The 26,867-nt window shown below is 65.6% G+C and overlaps 3 protein-coding genes across 3 annotated transcripts in view; all 3 read left to right on the top strand.

Moving 5' to 3' along the window:
* The window catches only part of PNPLA3 (patatin like phospholipase domain containing 3), a 16,578-nt gene extending 3,045 nt beyond the window's left edge, over positions 1–13,533 (top strand). The window contains exons 2-9 of the mRNA XM_055143354.1: positions 466–698; positions 3,909–3,974; positions 4,752–4,961; positions 7,304–7,364; positions 8,973–9,170; positions 9,728–9,860; positions 11,285–11,389; positions 12,181–13,533. Of these exons, the coding sequence (XP_054999329.1) occupies positions 466–698; positions 3,909–3,974; positions 4,752–4,961; positions 7,304–7,364; positions 8,973–9,170; positions 9,728–9,860; positions 11,285–11,389; positions 12,181–12,394 (1,220 nt within the window). The 3' untranslated portion in view covers positions 12,395–13,533. The remainder of the gene's footprint in view (positions 1–465; positions 699–3,908; positions 3,975–4,751; positions 4,962–7,303; positions 7,365–8,972; positions 9,171–9,727; positions 9,861–11,284; positions 11,390–12,180) is intronic.
* Positions 13,534–14,576: 1,043 nt separating this feature from the next.
* SAMM50 (SAMM50 sorting and assembly machinery component) lies at positions 14,577–23,446 on the top strand. The gene is made up of 15 exons (XM_055142104.1): positions 14,577–14,768; positions 17,510–17,620; positions 18,589–18,690; positions 18,831–18,918; positions 19,068–19,174; positions 19,907–20,037; positions 20,168–20,255; positions 20,357–20,485; positions 20,564–20,635; positions 20,745–20,831; positions 21,238–21,308; positions 21,517–21,584; positions 21,924–22,070; positions 22,315–22,456; positions 23,341–23,446. Exons 1-15 carry the CDS (start codon positions 14,748–14,750, stop codon positions 23,384–23,386), a joined length of 1,410 nt encoding a protein of 469 aa, XP_054998079.1. The 5' UTR covers positions 14,577–14,747; the 3' UTR covers positions 23,387–23,446.
* A 3,089-nt stretch (positions 23,447–26,535) lies between these two features.
* PARVB (parvin beta) overlaps positions 26,536–26,867 on the top strand; it is a 31,510-nt gene continuing 31,178 nt past the window's right edge. Inside the window, exon 1 of the mRNA XM_004610566.2 lies at positions 26,536–26,737. Coding sequence (XP_004610623.2) covers positions 26,644–26,737 — 94 coding nt within the window. The 5' untranslated portion in view covers positions 26,536–26,643. The remainder of the gene's footprint in view (positions 26,738–26,867) is intronic.

The raw sequence follows: 26,867 nt of genomic DNA on the forward strand, positions 1-26,867 counted from the left end.
CCCTCCCTCCCTCCCTCCCTCCCTCCCTCCCTCCTTCCTTCCTTCCTTCCTTCCTTCCTTCCTTCCTTCCTTCCTTCCTTCCTTCCTTCCTTCCTTCCTTCCTTCCTTCCTCTCTCCCTCCCTCCCTTTCTCCTTCTCTCCCTTTCTCCTTCCCTCCCTTCATCCCTTCATCCCTCCCTCCCTCTCTCCCTCCCTCCCTCCCTTCCTTCCTTCCTCCCTCCCTCCTTCCCTTCCCCTCCTCCCTCCCACCTCACCGGCTGCTGTCTCGGGCAGAGGTGAGGGGTTCCTTGAGCATCTCTCTAGCCAGCACCAGCCTTACCTAGGAGACCGTGTCTCGCCCCTTCTGTGGGCGTCTTTGGCATCCAGCATGTTTTGTGTCTCATGGCCCCGCGGGGCTGTGGGGGAGGGGCACTCCCGGGGCCTGGAGAGAGGTCAGCAGTGTCCGTGCCCGCGTCCCCTCCGCAGACCGCGTGGTGCGCATGATCATGGACCTGGTCCGCACGGCCCGCAGCCGGAACCTGGGCGCCCTGCACCCCGCCTTCCACATGGGCCGCTGCCTGCGTGAGGGGCTGCGCAAGGACCTCCCCGACGACGTGCACCGGCTGGTGTCCGGCAGGCTGGCCATCTCGCTCACCAGGGTGGCCGACGGCAGGAACGTGCTCGTGTCCCGCTTCCACTCCAAGGATGAAGTCGTGGACGTAAGTGAAAGGCCTTCCGGGGCCAGAGTGACAGAGACACGGAGGGCGGGGGGGAGGTCACTCACCTTTGCTGCCCTGGGCAGTGTTTAAACATTTGTGTGTGTGTGCGGGGGGTGTTTGTGTTGGGGTTTGGGTCACACCCGGCGATGCACAGGGGTCACTCCTGGCTCTGCACTCAGAAATTACTCCTGGCGGTGCTCAGGGGACCCTATGGGATGCTGGGAATCGAACCCAGGTTGGCCGCGTGCAAGGCCAACGCCCTCCCCGCTGTGCTATCGCTCCAGCCCATTTTTTTTCCCTTTCTTTAAATTTTATCTTCATAAAGTTGTTCACAACAATGAATTACATTTAATATTCAACACCATTACACCTTCCCACCAGCATTGTTTTGAATTTTCCCACTGCCACTCAAGCCTGACCAACAGGAAGATGCTAGATAATTTTTTTTTTTTTTTTTTTTTTTTGCTTTTTGGGTCACACCCAGCAATGCACAGGGGTCACTCCTGGCTCATGCACTCAGGAATCACCCCTGGCGGTGCTCAGGGGACCATATGGGATGCTGGGATTTGAACCCGGGTCGGCCGCGTGCAAGGTAAACGCCCTACCTGCTGTGCTATCACTCCAGCCCCGATAATTTATTTTTTATTGGCTATTATTAGTAGCATGAGATGTCATGTGGCACGAAAGCACCCATGCACTCCCGGAATTCAAAAATTTTAGATGATTAGGGTCTGGATCAGCCCATTTTTAATTAAAAATTTTTTATTTTTCTTTTTGGGTCACACCCTGTGATGCTCAGGGCTTCCTCCTGGCTCTGCACTCAGGAATTACTCCTGGCGGTGCTGGGGGACCCTATGGGATCCCAGGATCGAGCCTGGCTTGGTCCCGTGCAAGGCAAACGCCTCCCCGCCGTGCTATCACTCCAGCCCCAGTTTTTGAAACTTTTATTCTAATCAGAGCCCTGCTTCCTTCCAGAGCGCCTCATGGGCACTGGTGTTCAGCTGATTTTTTAATAATTTCATCTTTGGGCCTGGGGGGCACACCCAGTGGTGCTCAGGCTTCATTCCTGGTGGGGCTCTGAGTATGTGTGTGGGGGGGTGCGGGGGAGTCGAACCCAGGCAGGTGGTGACCTGCTGCTCTATCGCTCCTGCCCGCCCTGGTCAGGGTTTTCATTTTCTTTTCTTTGACTTTTTGGGTCATACCAGGAGATGCTCAGGGGTCACTCCTGGCTCTGCCCTTAGGAATTACTCCTGGCGGTGCTCGGGGGACCCTATGGGATTCTGGGGGTTGAACCCCGGGTCAGCCACATGCAAGGCCAATGGCCGCCCCACGGGACTGTCGCTCCGACCCTTCCTGGTCAGTTTTAGCGTCCAGTGTCCTGCCTCACATTCCCTCCATGCCCAGCTCCTGGCTACTGCCCTCCTCCACGACACATGGTCCCTGACGAAGGTCCCTGAAGGGCAACCCCTGCCTGCCCCTGGCCGGCCCGAGATCATGGGCCCGGGGTGTAAACCGTCTCCTGGGCCTGCCTTTATTTAAAAAAGAAAAAAAAAACTTATTTATTTATTTTTTAAGTTACTTCCCAATATTTGGTTGCATTTAATATTCAAACACCAATCCCACCCCCATGACACCTTCCCACCACCAAATTCGGGCTGTTTTCATCCCAAGCCCCAAGCCCTGTCCCAAAACACAAACGAAAGAATATATTTTGTACTATCTGTTATGAAGAACTGCCAAACATGCTTACAAAAGAGTGTTCACATAGAAAACAGTGTGAAGACTGTTCTATTTTGGCAGGAGCCATGAAGACGTTCTATAGGATATCACTAACATATTGTTAAAGTTTGGGCGATGTGAGCTTTGGTATATATGTCTGATAATGTGTATGTAGGCATATATGTATATTTCCCTCTATGACTTGTTGCCTGCTGTCTGCACCCATCAAGCATGGCATGGAGACTCTGGAGAGTGGGGAGGGAGTGTCTTATGATGTGTCCAGGAACATGTTCACTCATATGTGAAGCTCGGCCCGAGTGTGTGGAAAGTGGCCTGGAGTGTGGCGGTGTGGGGTTGTGGAGGTCGGCTGCCGGGGCTGGGTCCCTTGGGGCGGGGAGGGCTCTCACCCGTCCCCCTCTGGGGGTGCCCCGAGTGAGAACAGCCTGGTGCGGAGTCCGGTGGCATGGTTCTGGGGGCCTCATTTTGTGCTCCCTTCCGGGAGAAGCAGCCGTGAGCTCTGGACGGTGGCCAGCAAGGAGATTATCTGGTGACCCCTGGGCCAACGGAGACGGGGGAGGGGAAGGGGGGAGGGGAGAGGGGAAGCAGGCAGAGGATCTCTGCTCCTCCTGGGCCTGCCTTGAAGACACCGGGAGCTGGCCTCCCTGTCCACTCCCGTGATGTCTGCAGACCCTCAGCTGACCTGGAGCCCGGGAGGTGGGAGGGCCTTGGTCCAGTGGACACCAGGCCACGCTAGTGGACATCAGCCCCGGGGAAGCCCAGATCTAGCTTCCTGCTGCTCAGTGGGCCCTTGGCTGTGGTGGCCCAACGTGTGGCTCCCGCAGAAACGGTCCAGGCTGGTCGTGGTGTGGTCGAGGAGCCCCCCCCTGCTCCCCCCCAGGCCGAAAACGCGGGGTGGGGCCAGAGGGACAGCACAGCGGGGAGGGCGTTTTCCTCGACCGAGGCCGACCCGGGTTCAAACCCCCCCCACTCCCGGCATCCCACAGGGTCCCCTGAGCCCCGCCAGGAGTGATTCCTGAGTGCAGAGCCAGGGGGAGCCCCTGAGCATCGCCGGGTGGGACCCAAACAGCAAAAAAAGAAGGAAAAAGAAAATGCAGTGTGGGGGGCTGGAGCGATAGCACAGTGGGGAGGGCGTTTGCCTTGCACGCGGACGACCCGGGTTCGATTCCCAGCATCCCATAGGGTCCCCTGAGCACCACCAAGAGTAATTCGAGTAATTCCTGAGTGCAGAGCCAGGAGTGACCCCTGTGCATCGCCGGGTGTGACCGAAAAAGCAAAAAAAGAAGGAAAAAGAAAACGCAGTGTGGGGTGGCTGGGCTGTGCCCTCCTGGCAGGGCGCCCGGAGCCCCTGGGCCTGGTCACAGCTCCGGGGGCGGTGGGGGGCGTGGCCACGGGTGGTGGGGGCGTGGCCACGGGGCGGTGAGGGCGTGGCCACGGGGCGGTGCCGACCTCACGTCACTCTTGCGCCCGCAGGCCCTGGTCTGCTCCTGCTTCATCCCGTTCTACTGCGGCGTCTTCCCTCCTTCCTTCCGAGGCGAGGTAAGCGCCCCCCCGCCCGGCGGTGCCCGTCCCGGCCCCCCAACACCCCGTTCAGAGGGAGCGCTTGGAGCGAGCGAGCTGGCAGGGGGCTGGGCGAGGTGGCTTTGTCCGTGGTCCTTGGCACCGTGTGAGGCGCTCAGGACCGGGTCGGGGGCCGGGGTGGGGCCTGTTCTGGGGCCCCGCAGCCCGGCCGCCTGTGCTTGGCAGCGCTTCGGTGGATTTGGTCTGACCCTGCCCCACCCGACGGGGTGCCTCCTCCGAGTGACCAGGGGACCGTCCTGAGCAGCGCAGGGTCCCCACGCTGGTGCTCCCGGGTGAAGGGTGTGGAGGCCAGGGCTGCCCCCGGAGAGGGGCCCCTGCTGCGGGGACTCCATGCGGGGCATGGGCCTGGCACCCCGACGCATCAGAGTGGGTGCTGCCGAGCCCTGGGGCAGGCAGTCCCGGCACGGAGGAACGGGGTGGCCAGAGAGAGGACAGCGGGGAGGCACTTGCCTTGCACGTGGCCAAGGCGGGTTCAATCCGCAGCAGCCCCGAGATCCCCTGAGCCCGCCAGCAGCCAGCCCCGAGCACAGAGCCAGGAGTCAGCCCCGAGCACAGAGCCAGGAGCCAGCCCCGAGCACAGAGCCAGGAGTCAGCCCCGAGCCAGGAGTCAGCCCCGAGCACAGAGCCAGGAGTCAGCCCCGAGTACCGCCAGGTGTGGCCCCAAGCCAAACCAGCGATGCAGAGCCTCTTCCCAGAGCGCCTACAGGCCGCGCTTCCTCCTGCCCACCCCTACAGCGCTACATGGACGGGGGAGCCAGTGACAATGTGCCTTTCGCCGAGGCCAAGACCACCATCACCGTGTCCCCCTTCTACGGCGAGCAGGACATCTGCCCGAAGACCAAGTCCACCAACTTCCTGTTCGTGGACTTCACCAAGCTCAGCTTTCAGCTGTGCGCACAGAACGCTTTCCTGCTTAGCCGCGCACTCTTCCCCCCAGACCTCAAGGTACATGCATGTATGTGTGTGTGCATGTATGTGTGTGCACTTGTGCATATGATATGCATGCATGTGTGTGCATAAGTGTGCGTGTGTATGCGTGCATATGTGTATGCATGTGTGTATGTCTTTGTGCATGTATGTGCACATGTGTATACGTGTGTGCATGTATGTGTGCATGTGTGTATACATGTGTTCATGAGTGTATGTGTGTATGCATGCATATGTTCATGTGGGAGTGCATGTGTGTGCATGCATGTGTATGTGCATATGTGTGTGCATGGCATGTGTGTATGTGTGCACATGTGCTCGTGTATGCATGTGTATTTTCATGTGTATGTATGTGCATGTGTGTATGCATGTGTGTGCCTCTGTATGCATGCTTGTGTGTATGTGTATGCATGTGCAAATGCATGTGTATGCATGCCTGTGTGTGCATGTGTATGTGTGTGTGCATGTGTGTGATGTGTGTGCATGTTTATGTGCGCATGTGTGTGATGTGTGTGCATGTGTGTGTGTGCCGTCGAGGGGGGGTCAGGGTGCAGCTCCTGGCTGCCAGGAGACCTTGGGTCACACTCCCCACACACCAAGTGGGCGGGGTCGAGCAGCAGAGCCAAGAGCCTGTCGGTCTCACACTGACTGACTCGCGTTCCATCCCTGGGACCCCAAGGGACCCCAAGGGTCCCCTGAGCCCACCAGCAGTGACCCCTGAGTGCAGAGCCAGGAGGAAGCCCTGAGCAGGGCCGGGTGTGGCCCCCAACCCAGCAGAGCATCCGCCAAGCGGGCGGAGAAGCAGGGCAGGGCCCACTGAGGGGCTGCGGCAGCACCTGGAAACTCGAGTCCCATCAGCTCCCATCCCCGGGGAGGGGAACCCGACCTGCAGGGTGACGACCTGCAGGGTGACACTGCCAGGGCAGCCGGGGCGGGTGCTCGGGCCTGGGCTGAGCCGCGTGATGTTTTCCCTGCGGCCGTGGCCGTGGCCCCCACTCCCTCCCCAGCTCTCATGCACTGGATGTTTATTTTATTCTCTATTTTGTGGTGGGCGGGGCTTCCTCTGCCTCTGCACGCCAGGGTCACTCTTGGCGGGCTCAGGGGACTGAATTCGTGTCCAGCAAGTGCAAACCCGGCCCATTTTCCCAAGCCCCTCGAGTGCCCGCCCTCACCACCCCCGCCCAGCAGTGTCACAGCCCTGGATGCCCCGCGGGCGAGTCTCAGCCAGCTGGGCTCGAGTCTCGGGAGCAAGTGGGACTGCTCAGGCCCTGGGTGCTGGCAACACTCGTCTCCCTGGGGACCCTCATCTCCCTGGGGACCCTCGTCTCCCTGGGGACCCCTTGTCTCCCTGGGGACCCCATCTCCCTGGGGATCCCTCGTCTCCCTGGGGACCCCCATCTCCCTGGGAACCCTCGTCTCCCTGGGGACCCCCGTCTCCTTGCGGTTGCCCCTTGCCCGGCCGTGCTTGGGAGCCCCAGAGTGACCGTGCCGCGCTGGGCAGCGCCCCCAGGCCAGCACCCCGACTGCTGTCTGACCTCTCAGTCCCTGTCATCGTTTCTCAGGCGTGTGGAGAGAGACTCGTGGGACGAGTCTCATCCGAGACTTCCCACAGGCCAGAGGGTCTGGACTGGAACCCGGGACCCGGTGCCTTTTATAAAGGCCGTGGTCCCCGTGGGCACAGCCCCCTTTTAAGCCAGTGACACAAGTGTTTGGAGGTGGCCGGCACGGTGCGGGCTGGACTCCAGCCTCGGCCTGTCCTGTTCCTGCCGGACGGTCCCTGGGCACTGGACACACTGTACCACAGCACAGGCCGCCTTTGGACGCCGTGAACTTGTGTCTCAATATTTGGACCCGGCCTTACCCGCCCCCGCGCGCACTGTTGTGGGACTAGCCGGGCGGACCCTGCGGGGAGAGATGGGCAGACAGCTGGCCCGGGGGTCGCCCCCACAGGCCGGCTCCCGAGACGGAGTGGGGAGGGCAGACTTGGTTTGCAGGGGCACCAAATGGGCTCATGAGGAGGACGGGGGCGGGGGGAAGCAGGGAGGAGGAGGAGGAGGAGGGGGAGGAGGGGGGGAGGAGGAGGAGGGGGAGGGGGGGAGGAGGGGAGCAGGAGGGGGAGGAGGGGAGGAGGAGGAGGGGGGGAGGAGGGGGAAGAGGGGAGGAGGGGGGAGGGGGGGACAAGGGGGAGGAGTGGGAGCGGGAGGTGGAGGGGGAGGAGGAGGGGGAGGAGGAGATCTGGTGTTTTTTAGGGCGGGGGCTTGCAGGGCTGCTTGGAGGGCGGTGGTGGGAGCGGCCTGCAGGGGGCTGACCGCTGCTGTCCCCTGCCCGCCGGGGATGCCGCTGACCCCCTGTGCCCGCAGGTGCTGGCGGAGATCTGCTCCCGGGGGTACTTGGACGCCCTGAGGTTCCTGGAGGAGAATGGTGAGTGCGCGGGGCACATGCGCCCTTTGAACCTGCTTTTCGGTGCTGGCTGGGCCCGGAGACCCGGTGCCCCAGCCTTGGCCTCGCTTCCGGTCTCGTTCACCTTTGTCCCCTTCCGACAGCCGGGGCCTGGGCCTCCCTCCGGGGGTGAGACCAGGTCAGCGCCCGTGGTGCGGGCCGTCTGGCCGGAGCCCCGCCTCCACTGCCCGGAACCTGCCTTTAGTGAGGGAGGCGGCCTGGTTAGCCCGGCCCCGTGCCTCCCCAAAACCATGTTCGCCCATGCTGGCCTGGGGGGGCCCGGGTGTGTCCGGTGGGGCCGGCTCAGGCCCGGGGTGCTCGTGGGGCGTCCCATGGGCGCCGCTGATTTCTTCCAGCCCTAACAGGTTGTTGCCGGCAGCCCGGGGTCAGCCCTTCCCCGACCTGCACACCAAGGGTGCTCTGCCCTCCTCTGCCGGCCGCGGCCTGGGCAGACTCGCAGCTCTGTGCTCGATCGGAGGGGCTCCAGGCCTCAGCCCGTCCAGGCCCCTGCACACACACAGCACGTGCACACGCGTGTGTGTGCACGTGCATGTGTGTAAATGTAAGAGTGAGTGAATGCATGTGAGTGTTATGTGAGTGTGAGAGTATGTGAATGTGTGTATGTGAGTGTGTATAACTGTGTGAATGTGTGTGGGTGAGGGTGTATGTGTGTGTATGTGAGTGTGCATGTGTATGTGAATGGGTGAGAGTTTGTGTATGAGTGTCTATGTGTCAGTGTGTGAGAATGTATCTGAGTGAGTGTGTGTGAAAGTGTACGTGTGTGTGTGAGAGTGTGTATCTGAGTGAATGTTCGTGTGTGTATCTGAGTGTGTGAGTGTACATGTGAGTGTGTGTGCATCTGAGTGAGCATATGTTAGAGTGTGAGTGTGAGTGTACATGTGTGAGTGTGTGTGTGCATCTGAGTGAGCGTATGTGTGTGTGAGTGTATCTGAGTGTGTGTGTGTGTGTGTGTTGTGTGGGACAGAGTCTGAGACAGACCAACCCCCTGAGGCGCGATTGTGCATCTCCCAGAGGTCCAGAACAATCCGGACAAGCACAGGTGTGGGGTGTGATTCTGGGCACACCCTCTGCTGATTTGTTCTTGTGGTTTTGGTTTGGGGCCACATCCCACAGTGCTCGGGGCTACTCCTGGTTCAGTATTCAGGAGGAAACCCTGGTGGTGTTCAGGGGAGCAGATGTGGTGTCGGGGATTTGAACTGGGATCCCTGAGATGCAGGGCCAGCACCTTCCCTCCGGCCCGACCACTGCTGTACCCGCGGGGGGCGTGTGCCTGCAGGACCCATGAGTCACGCTGCACCCCTCCCGGCCATGGCCACTGTGTGCCTCAGCCCCCGAGCCTCCCGCTGCTTCCAGAGCTGGGCACGGTGACGTCCTGGCTGCTCTGTGTTCAAGTTCCGCCCTGCCCTGTCCCGCTGTGCTGCTTTCCTGGCTCCCTCACCCTCTCTGTGCCGCTCCCCCAATGGGCAGCGTCACCTCCCGGGGTACCTGCCTCCCCCCTGCACTGTCCTCGGGGCGGGGGGCCCTCCTGGCCCGGACCCCTGCAACGAGCTTCCATTGCTTCGTCCACAGGCATCTGTAACAAGCCCCAGCCCAGCCTGCGTGTCTCCCCCGGGGACTCGGCCCCCGGGGGCCCAGACAGCCCCCCGCCGGCTGCATCCGAGGCCAGCCCCGAGCCGGACCTGGACCCGCTGCTGGGCCACCTGCAGGTCCACCTGCTGCCCTGGGACGAGAGCCTCGTGGAGACGCTGTCGCCGAAGCTCACGCTGGGTAAGGCCGAGGGGGGCTTCTCCGCAGGGGGCCGGGCTCCGTCTCTGCTCCGGGGGCTTGGCCAGAGCCAAGCAAGTCGCCACTGGGCCTTGGGGCCCCCGCCAGGCCCCACACTGCCCAGGGACCCCCACGCCTGTCTCCCTCGCCCGGGTGGGTGGGACCAGGCAGGGCACGAACCAGCCACGGGGCGGGGGGCCGTGGAGAAACTCACAGGTGAATGAGAGGCCCCCCCAGCCCAGGCTCGACCCCCTCGGAGTCGCACGAGTCAGCAGCCCCTCGGAATACAGGCCTCTGGGGTCTCCGGATCACTCCCCGGGGGATCGCAGAACCCTGGGGTGCAGGTGTCCGGGCTGGAAGCCCAGAGGAAGTGCTCTGAGCCGGCGGGAGCACTTCAGGCAGAGCCCGTGGCATGCCCCGGGTCTGGGGGCTGCCGGCACCCTGGGAGGGGGGGACACTCGGGCGTTCCCGCCTCCTCGATGCCCCCAGCCCCTTCTCCCGACGGTCCCCTGAGGCTGGGCCCGGCGCGGAGCTGTGATGCTGCTGCTGCTTCTCCGCAGCCCTGCGGGAGGCCATGCGGGAGCCCGACGGGTACCTGAGCAGGTTCCGCAACCTCCTGCCGGTGAAGGTGCTGTCCTACGCCGCAATGCCCTGCACGCTGCCCGTGGAGTCGGCCATCGCGGTGGCCCAGCGGTAAGTGTGGGGGCAGGGCTAGGCCGCCCGGGCACGGCGCCAAACCTTCACGGGCGTCGCCCCGACGTGGCGGTGTGCGGCTTCTCTGCGACGTCGTGTGGCCGGGCCTCACCTTTAAACTTTAAGCCATTTTTTAGAGAATTTCGTCTCCATGGGGACAGGCGGGAGCGCACGGCAGGGAGGGCCGTGGCCTTGCACGAGGCCACGCCGGGTTCGATTCCCGGCACCCCACGTGGTCCTCCAAGGACCACCAGGGGTGATCCCCGAGCACAGAGCCTGAACGTGGCTCGTGTGACCCCCAAACCGACCACGACGGAAAAAATTTTGTCCCCGGGGCCCGAGTGACAGCACAGCCACAGCTGGTGGCTGGGTTCAACCCCCAGCGCCCCATGTGACCCCAGCCCTGCCAGGAGCGATCCCTGTGCACAGCCAGGCGTGGCCGATGATAAACACTTGGAACAAGACAGACAGACAGACAGACAGACAGACAGACGGATGGAGTGTCCGCTGGTCCCCGCTGCTGTCACATGACGCGGGCAGCGTGCACGGCTCGTGCTGTCTCTGGTGGCGGATGGGATTGCAGTTGGCCTGTGGGTGGCGCTGGGGACCCAGCTCAAGTCTCCTGCCTGCGGGCGGCCTGGCTGCCCGACCTCGGGGTTCCTCTCCTTGCCCCCAGGTGGGCCCCAGCCCCCCTCCCCCCTGCTCCCGGGGTTAGCGTCTGTCTGAGCACTTGCTGGAGGCTCTGAAGTGGTGTTTGGGGTCTGTGGGGGCCATGCCAGGCCTCTTCTGCTCCTCGCAGGCGGGGGGGGGGAGTGGGCAGGGCTGCAGCCCCTCCCGGCCCCTGGTGGGTGCTGTGCTCAGTGACCTCAAATGCCTGTGGGCAAGGGGTGCTGGAACCCGCAGTCCATCCTCCCGTCTGAAGAGCTCGACTTTGGGGTGCAAGTCCCCAGCTCCAGCTCTGGGTGTGTCTCGGGGTGAACGTGCCATGCACCCTGGCAGCTGTCCTGGCCAAAGGGCACTGCTGCCACCCCTGCGGCATTTGGTTTCTGTTGTCATGTGGAGACCGTCTCTGCATGTGTGTTCATGCATGTGCAGTGTGTTCACGCATGTATGTGCATGCACATATGTTCACACATGTGCAGTATGTGCATGTGTGTCCATGCATCAGTGTTCACATGTGTGGAGTATGATCACACACATGTGCCCATGTGCACGTGTGTTCATGCGTGTACAATGTGCTCATGCATGTGCTATGTTCATGCATACATATTTGCGTATGTGCGTGCACGTGTTCATGCATGTGCACCTATGTTCATGCATGTACAATGTGTTTGTGTGTGAGTCATGTGCACATGTGCATGTGTGTGCACATGTGTTCATGTATGTGCATGTGTGTTCATGCCTGTGTCTTGGTTTCCCCGCAGGCTGGTGACGTGGCTCCCGGCCGTCCTGGACGACATGCAGTGGCTGCACTGGGCCGCCTCCCACGTCTGCTCCCAAGCGCTCACGCGGCTGCTCCCCGCGGCCAGGTACCTGGGTCCCTCCCTCAGCCGCCGCTCAGAGTGGGGGCGCGCTTGGGGTCAGGGCGGCCAGTGTGAGTCGGGGTGGGGGTCCAGCCACTGCTGAAGGTCAGTGGGGAGAGAGCTGGGCGGGCGGGGACAGGCTGGCAGTGCCCGTGGGTCTGGGTCCCACTGCTCAGACACGGGCTCCCCAGCCCCCGCGTGTCACCACAAGCCGGGAGGCGGCTCCTGTCTGAATCCTGAGAACAAGCCGGAGCAGACGGGCCTGGTGCCTGTCACGGTGTCCGCCCTGCCCAGACTGGGGGTGTCTGTCCCCCTGGTCCCTGTCACGGTGCCCGCCCTGCCCGAGACTGGGGCGTCTGTCCCCCTGGCTCTTAGTTTCTGCGGGGGCTAGAACCCTCAGCCCCCCAATCGGGGTCTGTGCTCCTACACAGGGTTCCCGGGGGCCACGGAGCCCCTTGCCTAGAGTTGCACACTTGGGGGACCCAGGAGACGGGCCTCGAGTGTGGTGGGGGGGTTCTGGTTGGTGGGGGGGAGCCGGGCATAGCACAGGGACGGTGCCTGGGGCTGCGTGTCGGGGCCCCAGGTGGAGGCAGGGCCCAGGCGGGGAGCTGGACCCAGCAGGGGGCGGAGCCCAGAGGCTTCGGGCGGACGGGCGAGGGGTGCCCTGGAGGGGCTGGAGAAGCTTTAGGGCTCCTTTGTGCCGAGGGGACCAGGATGGGGACAGTGGCCCGGCTGGGCGAGTGGTGTCTTCCCAGGCCCCGAGAGGCGGGTCACTGAGCCCCATCTCTTTGCTCCAGATCCCAGACGCCCCCTGGCGGCCAAGAGCCTTCCCAGCACCCGCCGGACCCCGAGGGGCGCCGCTGCCCTCCCTGCTCCCCAGTGGACTCTGATGCGCTCCCTGGGGACTGCCCAGTGGGGTCCAAAGCCAAGGCTGCCCAGCGCGCGGTGCTCCAGGCCAGCCGGACCTTGCTGGGCAGCAGGGTCTCTGCGGGGGCAGGGGTCGACTCCTGAGCCCCACCCGGTCCCGCAGACTTGCGCTGAGGCCCCCCCGAGGTGAGCCCAGGTGTCTCGGCGGGGGCCTGGGACGTGCCTGCAGCTGCGCCAAACGGACAGGATCACCGAGACCAAAGCACCGTGCAGATGAAGGGAACCTAGTACTGAAGCTCGACAGGAAGTGGCCCGGCCACCCCGGTGCAGACACTGCTGGGGAGGATCTCCCCCCCCCCGCCCCCCTGCCCCCGGCCTCCCTGTGTCCTACAGAGGTGCCTGGGGTGGCCGGGGCAGGGCCCTGGTCCAGTCTAGGGGCCTGGAAGTCGGGGATCCCATGTCCCCCTGTACGAATGGAGCCGGGTGGGAGTCGGCACTGCCCCCAGCCCCGCACCGGATGGACAGTCCTCCCGAGTGCAGCTCTGTGATGCCTTGTGGGCCCAGCCCAGGTACTTGGGAGCTTTGTATGAAATATGAGATGTGTGACTGCGTATCAGTGAGATCTTATTGGAACAGCCTGAAAGGCAAAAACCCACCCCATCAAGTGCCTTCCTGCCACGCACACAAACACACACACACACACACACACGCACGCATGCACCTGTGCATACGCTCACATGAACACATGCACACATGCACAGACGCATGCACACGTGTGCACACACACACACACTCACACGCACAAGAGGCCTGACCTCGTTTCGGGGAGAACGTTCAGCTCAGACGTGCTGTCTCCCCCGGGGCTGGGCTGTCTTTGCTCTTTGCTGCCTTCCCCTCTCCGTGTTCCGAGTTCCAGCCCTTCAGCCTTAGCAGACACAGGCCAGGAACAGGCTCCTGGTTCGTTTCTCTCCTCCTGATCGACCCGGGCGGTTCTGGGCTGCAGCACCTCTGCCTCCTGCACGCAGGACCGTTGCCCCCCGCCCCTGCCTGGGGGTCTGGTCGAAAACTCAGGACCTGGGAACTGCGGGTGCAGTGTGTGTGTGTGTGTGTGTGTGTGTGTGTGTGTGTGTGCCTGAGAAGGCAGGTCACTGCCCCTATGAGGGGCGTTCGCCGAGCTCCCCACTCCAGTAGGTCCTCCCAGTGTCCACGTGAGCCTGTAACTCCTCACTAAACAGTTCGTAATAAATGTGATTTTGTTTTCGTTATTGGGGGTCACACCCTGCGATACCCAGTCTTGGGAATCACTCCTGGCGGGGTTGGGGGACCACACCAGGTGCCTGGGCTCCAGCCCCGGTCGGCCGCGTGCAAGGCAAACGCCCTACCCGCTGTCCTGTCCTGTTCCTCGGGTCCCCAGGCTAGGGATGCTGAAACCCAGCAGGAGGGAGAATCAAGTTTCCGAGTCTCAGGTTCTCTCTCCCTGGGCGGGCGAGGCGGGGGGTATGATGCTCACCGTCGCCTCCAGGGGCGCCCCAGAAAGAGCCCCGCGGGGAGGGAACACGGGTTATCCGGGGTGCAGACGGCGGAGCCACGGGGTCTGCGCGGGCACCCCCAAGGCAGAGGGGCTGGCAAGGGCGCCCAGGGCAGGCTGTGCAGAACCCCGGGGCCGCAGGGCGCGGGGGCAGGTGCTGAGATGGCTCCGGCGGTCTCTGCGCCGAGCACCCGAGGCAGCCCTGAGTGCAGCTCAGGTCTCACCCAATGGGGGGCTCCCTGGGGGCTCCCACTGGGTGCCCGGCCGTCTACAGGTCCGAGCCCCGGGCAGAGGGGAAACAGCCAAACTCCTCCCCGCGTCGCTGCGCCCATCCAGACTCCAGCCCCACGCCCTGGGGCGGGCGGAGCCCTCCTTGCATGGGGGGGCCTGGGGGGGCCCAGCCGGGGGAAAGCGCAGATTAACCCCAAGGCAGTGCTGGGGGGCAGGACCAGGCTCTGCCGGGGCCACTTCTCGCCTCTCGGAAGGGGGCTCGGGACGTTCCTAGAGGTGCCGCACTTTAGGGCCAGGGGCTTAAATGGGACAGGAGAGCCCAGGGTCTCCCCGAGGGGTGAGAAGCTTATTCCGCAGTGCGGGGGCCCAGCCGGGGTGCGGCACGGAGGCGACCAAGGCGCCCCTGGGGGTGCAACGCCCGACGCTGCCCCCGACGCTGCCCCAGGGAGTAGCCTCGCCCCCGGAACCCAGCCCTTCCCGGGGCGGGCGGCGGCCGCTCTGCGCTTGCGCGGCCCGCGAGCACATCCGGGTGACGGGCTCCCGCGGCCCAATGAACGGCCACTCTCGGGGTCAGGAGGCGGGGCTACGGCGCGGCATCATGGCCGCCCCCAGTGCGGAGCGTCCCGGGGCTTGTGGGTGATGCACTGACTGGCACAGCCGCCTGCCCCGCGGAGCCGCCCTGCGTCGTCGCCCGTCGGGCCCTGGGTGCTGTGCGCGGCGGCGGCCGGAAGAGGAACCATGGGCACGGTGCACGCGCGGGTAGGCGCGCGGGGACGCGGCGGGCGTGACTCCGGGGCGGCGGCGCGGGGGGCGCGGGAGGGACGCGCGGGCTCTCGTGGGGGGCACCCGGGCCGGGGCAGCTCGTGGGGCGTCTCCTTCCCCGCCGGGGGCGCGCCCGCGGGGCTGCCCCCGGGGCTTGGCGGGAGCCCCGAGAGCGGCCACGTGCCCAAGGTGACCCCGGGCGCCGCCCGCTGCCCGGCGCCCCCGCCCCCCGCAGCCCTGCTCGCTGCCAGGCCGGGGGGCGCTGAGCTCCTAGCCCCGCGGGGCTCCGAGGGGGGCGGGCGCCCCCCAGAGCTGCCCCGAGCCCCCGTGCAGCAGCTGCCCCTGCCAGCGTCACCCCCTCACCCACTCCCGTCATCTCAGATCTCGTCCCTTCTCCGCCCCCACCCCGCCCCACCCAGTCCTAACTCCCCTCTGGCTGGGATGGGGCTGGGGTCCCTCTGTCACGCCCCCCCCAGCTCCTCTGGGCGCGCAGGTTCGGACCCGAGTCTCCCACGGGTCAGTTCCTGCAGCTGCTGCTGACCGGGCGCTTGGGGCCTGGCAGGCGCTGGCCGGCGGGTGTGCAGCCAGCCTTGGCTTGCCTGGCTGGCCTTGACCCTGGAATTGCTGCTCCCCTGACCACTGGACCGGCCCCAGCACCGCCTTCCCTAGCGTGACCTCTCGGTTTCACTGGCGGTGGTGGGCGGACTCTGTCGCGGCTTGCGGGGCTCGCCCTGAGAAGCTCTGGTTTCTTTCCCCGGGCTTCGTGCCCAGGGGTCACTCCTGGAGGGGTCAGGGGACCCCGAGGAGTGCTGGGGGTCAAGTCCAGGTTGGCATGTGTAAGGCCCTACTCATTGGACTATCCAGCCTCATTTTTTCCTCCCTTTTCCCTTGCCTTCCCCCCTTCCCCCTTTCCACTTACCGCTTTCCCCTTGACTCTTCCCCTTCCCACAGTGCTCGGAGCTTGCTCCAGGCTCTGCACTCAAGGGTCACTCCTAGCGGGGGCCCCTGGGGACCATGCAGGGTTTCGGGGATAAACCTGGGTCAGCTATGTGCAAGGCGAGCACCTTACACGGGTATTATCTCTAGTCTCCCTCCTCCCTCCCTCCCTCCCTCCCTCCCTCCCTCCCTCCCTCCCTCCTTCCTCCCTCTCTCTTTCTTTCTTTTCTTTCTTTCTTTTCCTTTTTTCTTTTTTGCTTTTTGGGTCCCACCCGGCAATGCTCAGGGGTTCCTCCTGGCTCTGCACTCAGGAATTGCGCCTGGCGGTGCTCGGGGGATCCTGTGGGATGCCGGGGGTTGAACTCCGGTGGGCCGTGTGCAAGGCCAACACCCTCCCCGCTGTGCTACCGCTCCAGCCCAGTCTAAATCGTTCCACTAATTTCACCAAACACCGGTCCCTGGGCTGCTCCAGACCCTGGGTAACGTCTGGAGGTCCATGGAGGGACCGAGCCCTGGTATCCTCCGTGCCAAGCTCATGCCTTGGCCTTCGAGCCAGCCCCCTGCCCCTTCACCCACCGTGCCGGGGACACGGGGCCGGCCAGAGGCTTGCTTGGTCCCAGAGCACCAATGCACAACACGAGTGGGTGCGGTCAGGCCTCGGGCTTTGGGAGCCACCTAGTGGTGTGCAGCGGCTACTGCTGGCTCTGCTCCGGGGTCACTCCGGGTGGAGCTGGGACCCGTGCCGGGCCTTGGGCTTCTGGGTGCCCTTGTCCCCTGCCGGGCCTGAGACCTGGGGTGCGTCCCTCGCAGGGCGGGCTGTGTCTGCTCAGGTGTGCGTGCCCAGAGCCGGGACCCGCTGCCCTGGGCTCCCGCTGGTGTGCGAGCACGTCGGGGGTAGTTCTGAGAAGCGGAGCAGTAACTCAGGGGTCCTCATGGAATCACGGCACTGCAAGGAGGCCCTGCTGGCAAGAAACGGCCCCGTCAGGCCACGCTGGGCGCTCCTGGCGCCTCGCACGGCGGTGTCAGGTCTGCCCTGCCCCCTGGCCAGCAGCCCCGCACTACAGTGGCATGACCCCCCCATAAGGCAGCAGGCGGCCACGTGCTGAGCCCCACAGACCAACGCAGTGACGGCCACCGTCTGTCCTTCTGTCCCTCTGCCTGCCCGGCCTCCGCCCAGGGCCCTCCCAGGCGAGAAGCCTTGGCTGGGCCCCTGATGGGCCTGGGGAGGGGGCCGGGGGAGGGGGCTCCTGGGATGGGGTGCCGTCTCTGGGCCAGGGTCCCCGCGGGGGCCAGTGCCGCCTCGTGAGCTAGCTCAGGGGCTGACAGCAGCCACATGTGGTCAGTCTCGCAGTGGCTGGTTGTGGTCAGTCTCGCAGTGGCCGGTTCTGATCCAGCAGGCCCTGGCGAGGCAGCCATGCTCTGCCTGGCCCGGCTGCCCTGCCCGGCATGGGGCGTGCGGACACCTTCTCCCACCCAGTGGAGTGTCTTCTTTGCAGGCGGGTGTTTTTTGGGGTGTGGGGGTGTTGGGCCCCACCAGATGGTGCTCGGGCTGTTCCCGGCTCTCGGGGTCCTCCCTGGCGGTGCTCCGGGCCCATCAGCGGTGCCGCCCCTCACACTCCCCTCCGTGTTTCTCCACTGCGCGAGACCGTTTTATTTGGAGCGCGGCCCCTTGGTTCCTGGTTGGCTTTGCCTCGTGGCGAGTCGTTTCAAATCTGTCTCGCGGCGCAGGCGAGTCCCTTCTCCTGGGGCGAGTCCCTTCTCCTGCGTGGCCGAGACTCAGTTTCCCCGTGTTCTCCCCCCAGAGCCTGGAGCCGCTTCCACCCAGCGGGCCTGAGTTCGGGGGCCTAGGGGAAGAAGCGGAGTTCGCCAGCGTGGAGCCTGAAGCCAAGCAGGAAATTCTGGAAAACAAAGATGTGCGTGTCTGGGGGGGGGGGCTCACGTGCGGGCGTTTGAACCCAGAGCCCAGGGGAGTGTCTGGTCCTCAGAGGTTCTCGGTTTCCGGATTCCTCCCTATTCCCGCCGAGTCTGTCTCCCTGCTGTCAGCTGCTCGGCCCGTCAGGCCGCCTCTGCCTGCGCCCGGGAGCTCCCATGCCGCTGGCCTTAGTGCTCCGTGTCCTCAGAGACAGCCCCGGCCCTGGAATCTGCACTTAGTGTCTGGGCGGAGTCAGCCGCACTACAGCCAGAGACAGTCGCACTGCAGCCAGGGTCACACTGCATTACACCCAGAAACAGCCGCATTACAGTCGGAGTCAGTCACCCTACAACTGGAGTCAGACACACTACAGCTGGAGCCAGTAGCACTACAACCAGGAAAAGCCACACTACAGCCAGAGACAGCCACACTACAGCTGGAGTTAGTAGCATTATACTCAGAAACAGCCACACTACAGTCGGAGACAGCCGCACTGCAGCCAGGAATAGGCGTGCTACAGCCAGTCACACTGTATCTTGAGACAGTTGCACTACAGACGGAGACAGCCGCACTACAGCTGGAGTTAGTAGCATTACACTCAGAAACAGCCACACTACAGCTGGAGACAGCTGCACTGCAGCCAGGAACAGGCACGCTACAGCCAGTCACACTGTATCTCGAGACAGTTGCACTACAGCCGGAGCCAGTCAAGCTGTACCTAGAGTCGGTCCCACTGCAGAGAGAGACAGTCTCACTACAGCTGGAGGCAGGTGCTCCTGGGTCAGCCCCTGGTGCTGTCGTGGTCCTTGTGCAGTGGTCACGGCCAGGGGGGCCCTGGTCCCAGCAGGCTTTGGGGCCGGCCCAGGAGCCCAGGCCGAGGCAGGCGAGTCAGGCGAGCAGCGTGTGGGGGAGGCAGGAGGCCCGCAGGGCTGTCCCCAGCTGTCCCCAGCTGTCCCCGTGCTCCCGCAGGTGGTGGTCCAGCATGTGCACTTCGACGGGCTGGGCAGGACCAAGGACGACATCATCATGTGCGAGATCGGAGGCGTGTTCAAGGCTCGGAACTTGATCGAGGCAAGTGTCCCCCCCAGCCCCTGTGCCCCCCCGCCCGACCTTGGCCCCATCCGGAGGACGGTCTCCGCTTCTGTGCGCGTCCCCTTCCCGCTGGCTGGGCGCCCTCGGCCCGTCCTGGGAGGGATGTTCTGGCCCCGCAGGTCATGCGCCGAGCCCACGAAGCTCGCGAGAAGCTGCTCCGCCTGGGGATATTCAGACAAGTGGACGTCCTCATCGACACGTGCCAAGGTGGGCGGTGGGCGGGTGGCGTCTCAGGACCCGGGGCTCCCCGGGCAGGGCCCCCGAGGGCCCTGAGCCCGGGGCAGTGGCCCTGCAGGACGGGGACGGCGTGGGGCAGAGCTGCGGCCAGCCGGGTGACTGCAGGACTCTGGCCTCAGGCGACGACGCGCTTCCCAACGGGCTGGACGTCACCTTCGAGGTCACGGAGCTGCGGAGGCTGACGGGCAGCTACAACACCATGGTCGGGAACAACGAGGGCAGCATGGTAGGCGTCCGCCAGGAAGAGGTGGTCTGGGAGGCTGGGACAGCAGAGAGGGTGCACACCTCAGGCCTGAGGTCGATCCCCGGCACGGGGTCCCCGAGCATCGCCAGGAATGATTCCTTGGTGCGGAGTGCGGAGTCAGCCGCCCTGAGCATCGCCGGGTGTGGCCCCCCAGCCCCCCCAGAGAAAGCAGAGATGGTCTCTGAAGACAGTCTTCAGATTCACGGACCTTAAACTTAGTTTTATTTCATGGCCCCCTGGCTGCTTCCAGAATCTTCCTGGAATCTTTTTTTTTTTTTGGGTGGGGTGGTCCACACCCAGTGATGCTCAGGGGTCACTCCTGGCTCTGCGCTCAGGAATGACTCCTGGTGGTGCTCGGGGGACCCTATGGGATGCCGGGGATCGAGCCTGGGTCGGCCGCGTGCCAGGCAAACGCCCTCCCCGCTGTGCCGTCTCTCGGCCCGTCCTGGAATCGTGTGTCGTGCGGCTCAGCGGGCACAGCTCTGACAGAGCTCAGGAAGCTGGGGTGCCCCTCGCAAACCCCTTCCTCTCGTTCCCCAGCCCCCAAACCCGCGGGGCCGATGTCCGCCCCGGTTCTGCCCGGTTCTTGCGGGCACGTGCCACGCGGTGCCCTTTGAGGACACAGCGGCAGGGCCCGCGTCACGCACAGACGGGGGGGACTCCGGGCGTGGCTCCTTCTTGACAGCCTCCCCCCCCCCCCGTTTCCTCCCCCAGGTGCTGGGCCTCAAGCTCCCCAACGTCCTTGGCCGTGCCGAGAAGGTCACGTTCCAGTTCTCCTATGGCACCAAAGAGACCTCGTACGGCCTGTCTTTCTTCAAACCGCAGCCCGGGAACTTCGAGAGAAAGTAGGAAGCCGAGTGGACCCCCGAGCCCAGCGGCGGCTGCCGGACTCCGAGTAGATGGCGGGGGCGGGGTGGGCGCGGCTGCCCACGGGGGGCTCGCGGCTGATGGACGCCCCGCCCCGCTGTCTCCTAGTTTCTCCGTGAACTTGTACAAAGTCACGGGCCAGTTTCCCTGGAGCTCCCTGCGGGAGACGGACCGAGGGCTGTCTGCCGAGTACAGCGTGAGCAGTGGCCGCCCCCCCACCCCGCGCCCCTCCCTCCCCGGGCTGCTGGGCTGAGCTGCCCCCCCCACGTGCCACTCACGCCCCCGCCCCGCCCGCAGTTTCCCATCTGGAGGACCAGCCACACCGTCAAGTGGGAGGGCGTGTGGCGGGAGCTGGGCTGCCTGGCCAGGACCGCATCCTTCGCCGTGCGCCAGGAGAGCGGCCACTCGCTCAAGTCGTCCCTCTCGGTAAGGGCCGCGCCCCCGTCCCCCCCCCCCCCGCAGGAGGGCCCCGGCCGCACCAATGCCCTGTGCCGTCTCTTGCAGCACGCCATGGTCATCGACTCCCGCAACTCCTCCATCCTGCCCCGCAAGGGCGCCCTGCTCAAGATCAACCAGGTCTGCGGGCGGCCCGGGCAGGGGCAGGGCGGGGCAGGGCAGGGGCGGGATAGGGCAGGGCAGGGGCGCCGGCGCCCGGCTGCTCCCCATCCCCACGCGCTGCCCCCAGGAGCTGGCCGGCTACACCGGCGGTGACGTAAGCTTCCTGAAGGAGGATTTTGAGCTCCAGCTGAACAAACAGAGCATCATGGACACGGTGAGGTGCCCCCTGTGTCCGCGCACACGCATGGCAGGGCGCAGGGCGTGGCCCTGGGCCCAGCTGCGCCCGGGGGGCGTGGCCCTGCCGGCTCTGGGGGACCCCGGGCCTCCCTCCTCTGCTCTGCCGCTAGCACCGGCTTGTCCAGGCCCCTGTGTTGATCCTGACGTTTGCCGAGGGCTCGGGGGGGGGGGGGCGGTGGGGCCCGGGGGCAGCTGCCCGGCCCCTGTGTCCACCGAGCTGGGCAGAGAGAGGCCAGAGAGGCAGTGGCTGGGGGCGCCTTGCACACGGCCGCCCGGACTGGCTCCCCGGATCCCACCCAAGCCAGAGACAGGCGCCCCCCCCCCCCATGCCCCCTCGCCAGCCGGCCACGGCAGCCCCGGTAGACTCAGCTGTCGCCCCCCAGGTGCTCTCGGCTTCCCTGTGGGGCGGGATGCTGGTGCCCATCGGGGACAAGCCGTCCAGCATTGCCGACAGGTGAGTGTCCGGCAGCCGGAGGCTGGCCATGTCCCCGCTCGTGTGCCCCCCTCGGGCGTGTCCGGCGCCTGGGTGCCGTGTGTGCCCTGCTCTTGCTCGGTGTCGCGTGAGCTGGGCCGGCCGGTGCTGGCGAGGTCCCGGGTGTGGCGGGCTCGCTGCGTGTCCTGCGGCCGGAGAGCAGCCTGGCCACCCCCGCCCTCTGTTCCAGGTTCTACCTCGGGGGACCCACGAGCGTGCGCGGCTTCAGCATGCACAGTGTCGGCCCGCAGAGCGAAGGTCAGACCCCCCCCCCCCGGGGTGCGGAGACCCAGGCCCCTCGTGTGCCCACACACGGCTCTACACTCACATGTGCACACATATACACACATGCACTCACGCACTGTCACCCGTGTCCTTGCTCACGTGCACATGTGCACACACACCTGCACTCCCATACGTGCACACACATGCACACACCTGCACATGCACCCTCACGTGTTCCCTTCCCTTGCATATGTGCATATGTACATGTACACACACACATGCACTCTCACTGGGTTAAAGCAGGTCCCGCTGGGGCAGCCCCGGGGCTGCGGGCGGGCGGGGCTGACCGTGCTCTCCGCCGTCTGTCCCCAGGAGACTACCTGGGGGGCGAGGCGTACTGGGCCGGCGGCCTGCACCTCTACACCCCGCTGCCCTTCCGGCCCGGCCAGGGCGGCTTCGGGGAGCTCTTCCGAACACACTTCTTCCTCAATGCCGGGAACCTGTGCAACCTTAACTACGGTGAGCCGAGCGGGGTGCCCGCAGGACTGGGGGGGGGGGGCGGGTGGGTGGTGCTGGGGGCGCCCTCCTGGCCCCATGCCCAGGGGTTGCTCCTGGTGGTGCTCGAAACCGGGTCCGTGTGTCCCCTGCGGCGTATGCAGCCTGGGTCCCTTTATTAAGCCTCAGTTGAGGCCTGGGGGCAGGGGGCAGGGTGTGTGTCTGGGCCCCGGGGCCACACGGCGGGGTCAGCCGCCTTCCCTCGCAGGGGAGGGCCCCCGGGCGCACCTGCGGAAGCTGGCCGAGTGCATCCGCTGGTCCTACGGTGCCGGCATCGTCCTCCGGCTGGGCAACATCGCGCGGCTGGAGCTCAACTACTGCGTGCCCATGGGCGTGCAGCGCGGGGACAAGTAGGTGCCGGGCGGCTGGGGGGCAGGCGGGTGCCCGGGGGCGGCCGGGAGGCAAGCGGGTGCCTGGGGGCGGCCACAGGGAGACAGACCCCCAGTACTGGCCCTGCTGTGGGCGGGTGCATCCACAGGTGCCGCGGGGGGGGGGGTGGTGCTGGATGCTGCAGCTTGTGCCCCCTGGAATGGTCGGAGTGGTCAGCCAGAGCGGGGCCCCGCCCCCAGAACTTGCTGGCTGGGCCAGGCTGGGCCGCAGACGAGCTCAGTCCTGCCCCTGGGAGGCTGTGGTCCCCGGCCGGGATGGGGGCTCTCGGGGGGGGGGCTCTCAGGAGGCCGAGGCCAAGGGCATGGACCGGCCCGGCCCTGGGGTCATATATGACCCACCCACTTGGCGCCCCCTCCCCCGTGACCCCACGCCTGCCTCTCCACGCAGGGAAGTGCAGGCTTCCGTGTTCCATGGACCCCACTTTCGCGTGTCCCCATGTTGCACCCCTCGGAGCCCGCCTCCCTGCTGGGGTGCCCCTGCCTGCTCTGACTGTCCTGCGCAGTGTTGCCACCAGGTGGCGCTGTGTGTGCCTCACGGGGCACTGTGGTGGGGAGGCGGGACCCTCCAGAGCCCGTCTGGCCGAGGAACCCCGGGAGTCTGGGCCCGGGGCCCCCTCTGTGTGCCCCGTTTTTTTGGCGCTGTGGGTAGTGGGCATCAGGCATCGCGCAGGGCAGTGGTGGCCCCGCCCCAGCCGCCCAGCTCACAGGGCCTGTCCACCTGCTGCCCGGCGCGGGACAGGGACCTTCTCCTGCCACCGGGGCCAGGTGGGGCCTCGGAGCTGCAGCGGGCCCTGTCCTTGCTGACTCTGTCTGTCTGTCTGTCTATCTGTCTGTCTGTCCTGCAGGATCTGTGACGGGGTCCAGTTCGGAGCCGGGATCCGGTTCCTGTAGGAGCAGCGGCTGGGCCCGGCCCCGCCCGTGAGCGCCGCCCAATAAACCTGCAGACAGACACTCTCCTGTCTCCTTCGCTCTCGCCGCAGTCCCCTCCCCCCGCAGCCGCACCCCTCCCGGGCCCTTCCTGCCGCCCCCCACCGTGGCTTGTGGGGGTCCTTGCCCAGCCAACAGGGCAGTGTTGCCGCTTAGAGGGGGGCACCTTCTGGGGGTCTCCGGTGCCCAGGACGGCCTTGGACCTGGTGGTGCTCAGGGCTACTCCTGGCTCAGTGCTCAGGCTGAACCCAGCCCTTCCGCCCGCCCGTCTCCCCAGCCGGGGGAGATCGCTGCCACCGTCACACGGGTGTGACTGGAGGGAGGGCGGGCGTCAGCCTGGGGAGGGAGGGGCGCGGTCACCTGTTTGCCCAGATTCCCGTTTTCCCTTGGAAGCTTTTCTGTGCACCCGGAGTTGTTCTAGAACGTTCCCAGGACTGATACAGCCTTCCTGCCGCGGGGAGGGCAGGTGCCGGACCCCTGGCCTGGCCGGTGCCACCGAGACATGTCTCACCCGCCAGTGCTTGGGCCCACCCTGCGGTGCTCAGAGGTCACTCCTGGTCCTGTGCTCAGGGTCGCTTTTGGCAGCGCTGCAGGACTTGGGGATGTCGGGCGTTGAGCCTGGGTTGGCCGCGGCGAGGCAGGTGCCTCCCCCATGCGGCCCTCTGGCCCAGAGAGTGTCCCCTTCGTGCTGGGAGAGAAGCCTGTGGGGGGCGGGGCCGGGAGTGTGTGCGCCCCCTGCTGGAATGTCTCTGCGTCCTCCATCCCCAGTGCTCACGGCAGCTGGGCCCGAGCGGAGAATGCTTCCCGCCCGGCGACACCCGTCAGCCCCTCCTGTGGCAGCAGCGTGTGCTGACGCCCGAGGGCACGGGCTCATCGCCACCCGTGTCCGCCCACGTGAGCGTCAGTCCACGGCGCCACCAAGGCTGGGATCGTGCACAGAGTTCACGGCCGCTGCCCCTCGGCCCAGCGCCCCGGGCGGGAGGGGTGGGGTGTGTGTGTGTGTGTGTGTGTGTGTGTGTGTGTGTGTGTGTGTGTTGCTGTTTTCAGTGTGGGAGAGTAGTTGGGGGTATGTGTGTGTGTCTGTTTCTGTGTGTGTTGCTGCCCCAGGGCAGGAGGGCTGTGTCTGTCTGTGTTTGTGTCTCTGTGTCTTTCTGCGTTTGTGTGTGTCTGTATCTGTGTGTATCTCTGTGTGTCTGTCTGTGTCTCTGTGTCTGTGTCTGTCTCTGTGTGTTGCTGCCCCAGGGCAGGAGGGCTGTGTCTGTGTGTGTCTGAGTCTGTGTGTGTGTCTGTATCTGTGTGTATCTCTGTGTGTCTGTCGGTGTCTGTGTCTCTGTGTGTGTTTGAGTCCGTGTGTGTCTGTGTCTATGTGTGTTGTTTCCGCGTGTGCCCCCGCTGCCGGTGCGGTCAGCGGAAGCAGCTGCAAACCTGGAGCCTTTGCCGGGAGACGAGTCCGGTTCCATCCAGCAGGGGGCGCGAGCAGCCCGGCGCCTGGGCCAGCGCCAGCCTCAGCTCAGGGGCACCCCAGGCCCTTCCCAGCCAGGCCCCGTCCTGGCTCCCTGTCCGCTTTAAGCCGTTAATCAGATCTTCGAGCCCTTCTGTCTCTGTACGTGGCGGGGAAATCCAGCGTTTGCTGTGCAGGCAGCCCGCGCCCTGTGTCCCCTCACCTGTGCCAGGGGCCTCGAGGCTGCCCCTTGGCAGCTGACCCGGGTCCGGGTGCAGGCTCGTGGCCTCGGCTTTGGTTCCTGCGTCCCCCGGGAAGTTGCCCGCTCGGTCCTGGAGCCTGGACTGTCCCTGTGCGCGTCTGCCCCAATCTCTGCGGCCGACCCTGCAGGACGGAGGGCAGAGGGGTCACCTCACGGCCACTCTGCTCTGAGGCACGTGTGCAGCGTCCGCTCAGCAGCTCCAGACTGAACGGCAGCAAACGCTTCGGGCCTTTCGCCCCCACCGTGCCCTCGTGCATCTCCTCAGGGGGTTGTGTTTGGGGGACTCGCCCCGCAGTGCTCAGGGCTGGCTCCTGGCTCTGCACCCAGCGATCTCGGGGTGTTTGAGGGACCTTGTGAGGTGTCAGGGATCAGGCCCGGTCAATCAGTCCTCCCTGCTGTCCGTCCTATCGCTCCAGCCCAAGAGTTGTAGTGGCCGCTCAGGCCGGGCCCTGCGCGGTCAGCCGCCTGCCTGGGGCCGGGCTGCCCAGGCCGTCTAGGGCCCTGGGGGTCGGCCTCAGCGCCCGTCAGCACGCCTGCCCTGCCCGCGCCTTAGCCCCGGCGCCTGGGGCAGTGCCCTCTCCTCGCCCAACACCCAGACTTGGTCAGCCCAGCGCGTGCCAGCCAATGTGCCGAGCTCCCTGCCCTGCAGCTGTTCCAGAAGGTTCCAGAATGTCCCAGGGTGGTTGTGGATGAAGGTTGGGAAAGGAACCTGGGGGGTGAGTTTAAGGTGGGATGAGGGTTTAGTCCTGTGTTAGGGTGGGTGGCGGCCAGGCGGTGTTCTGTTGGGTCGTGAGCAGCAGAGCACAGCATGAATAAGGCAGAAGATCCGACACGCGGCACTGGCCGGCCCCTCCCCTTGGCCCCGGGACTACCTCACCACCTGCCTTCTGGCTCTGAACCGAGTCCTCAAACTTGCCCCTGTGGGCCCCTGGTGTTTGCCTCAGCCCCTCTGGGTGACGGCGAGGGGACGACCCGGGGTCTTTACACCCACAGCACCCCTGAAGTCTCGAGGGTCCTGAATGGGGGTCCCCCCTCCAGCCATCCGGACTGGCCCCTGAGCGCCCGCCCCAGCTGCCGGGTGCTCGTCTGTACACACAGACACACACACAGACACACACACACACACAGACACACACACTCGGGGCTACTCAGGTCCCCCTAGACACCTGCCCCATCCCACCAGAGAACCCGTGAACCGGCCACCGCCTCGGTTCCAGGCCTGGGGGCCTTGCCGCTGTGGCCCGGTGGGCGCTAGGCCCTGGGGTGGACCCCGGCGGGGCGGGCGTGTCCCCGCGCCCCCAGGTCTGTTGCCCCTGCCTGAGAGTTTATAGTAACAGTCAAGCGCTACAGTAACAAGAGCCGCCCCTGCGTGCAGCGGGGCGCGGGCGGGCGCGGGGGGCCGGAGCGGCCGCCTGCAGGGGGGCGGGCGCGGGGCGGCGCCGGCCGCGTCCTGCAGCCACTCCCCGGGCAGCGGCGTTGGCGGCGGCTGGAGCGCGGCGCCAGCCGGTCCAGCGGCCCATGTCCTCGGCGGCGGCCCGCAGGATGAGGAAGGACGAGTCGTTCCTGGGCAGGCTGGGCGGCACGCTGGCCCGCAGGAAGAAGGCCCGCGAGGGTGAGTGCCCGGCCCCGCGGGCAGCGCCTGGGCACGGCGGCCGCCGGGACGGGACGGGCTGCGGCGCGGCCGACACCCGCCGCCAAGTTTCGTTTCTTTTTCTTCTTCCCGGCGCCGCGGGGTGCAGGGG

Source organism: Sorex araneus, chromosome 6 (genome assembly GCF_027595985.1).
Source record: "Sorex araneus isolate mSorAra2 chromosome 6, mSorAra2.pri, whole genome shotgun sequence".
Taxonomy (NCBI): domain Eukaryota; kingdom Metazoa; phylum Chordata; class Mammalia; order Eulipotyphla; family Soricidae; genus Sorex; species Sorex araneus.

Excerpts from the sequence above, each read along its gene's own strand:
- SAMM50 (XM_055142104.1), top strand. The coding sequence starts at position 14,748 with ATGGGCACGGTGCACGCGCGG. Across the intron at positions 20,636-20,744 it reads CCCTGCTCAAGATCAACCAG|GAGCTGGCCGGCTACACCGG; the intron begins GTCTGCGGGCGG and ends CGCTGCCCCCAG. Across the intron at positions 20,832-21,237 it reads AACAGAGCATCATGGACACG|GTGCTCTCGGCTTCCCTGTG; the intron begins GTGAGGTGCCCC and ends GTCGCCCCCCAG.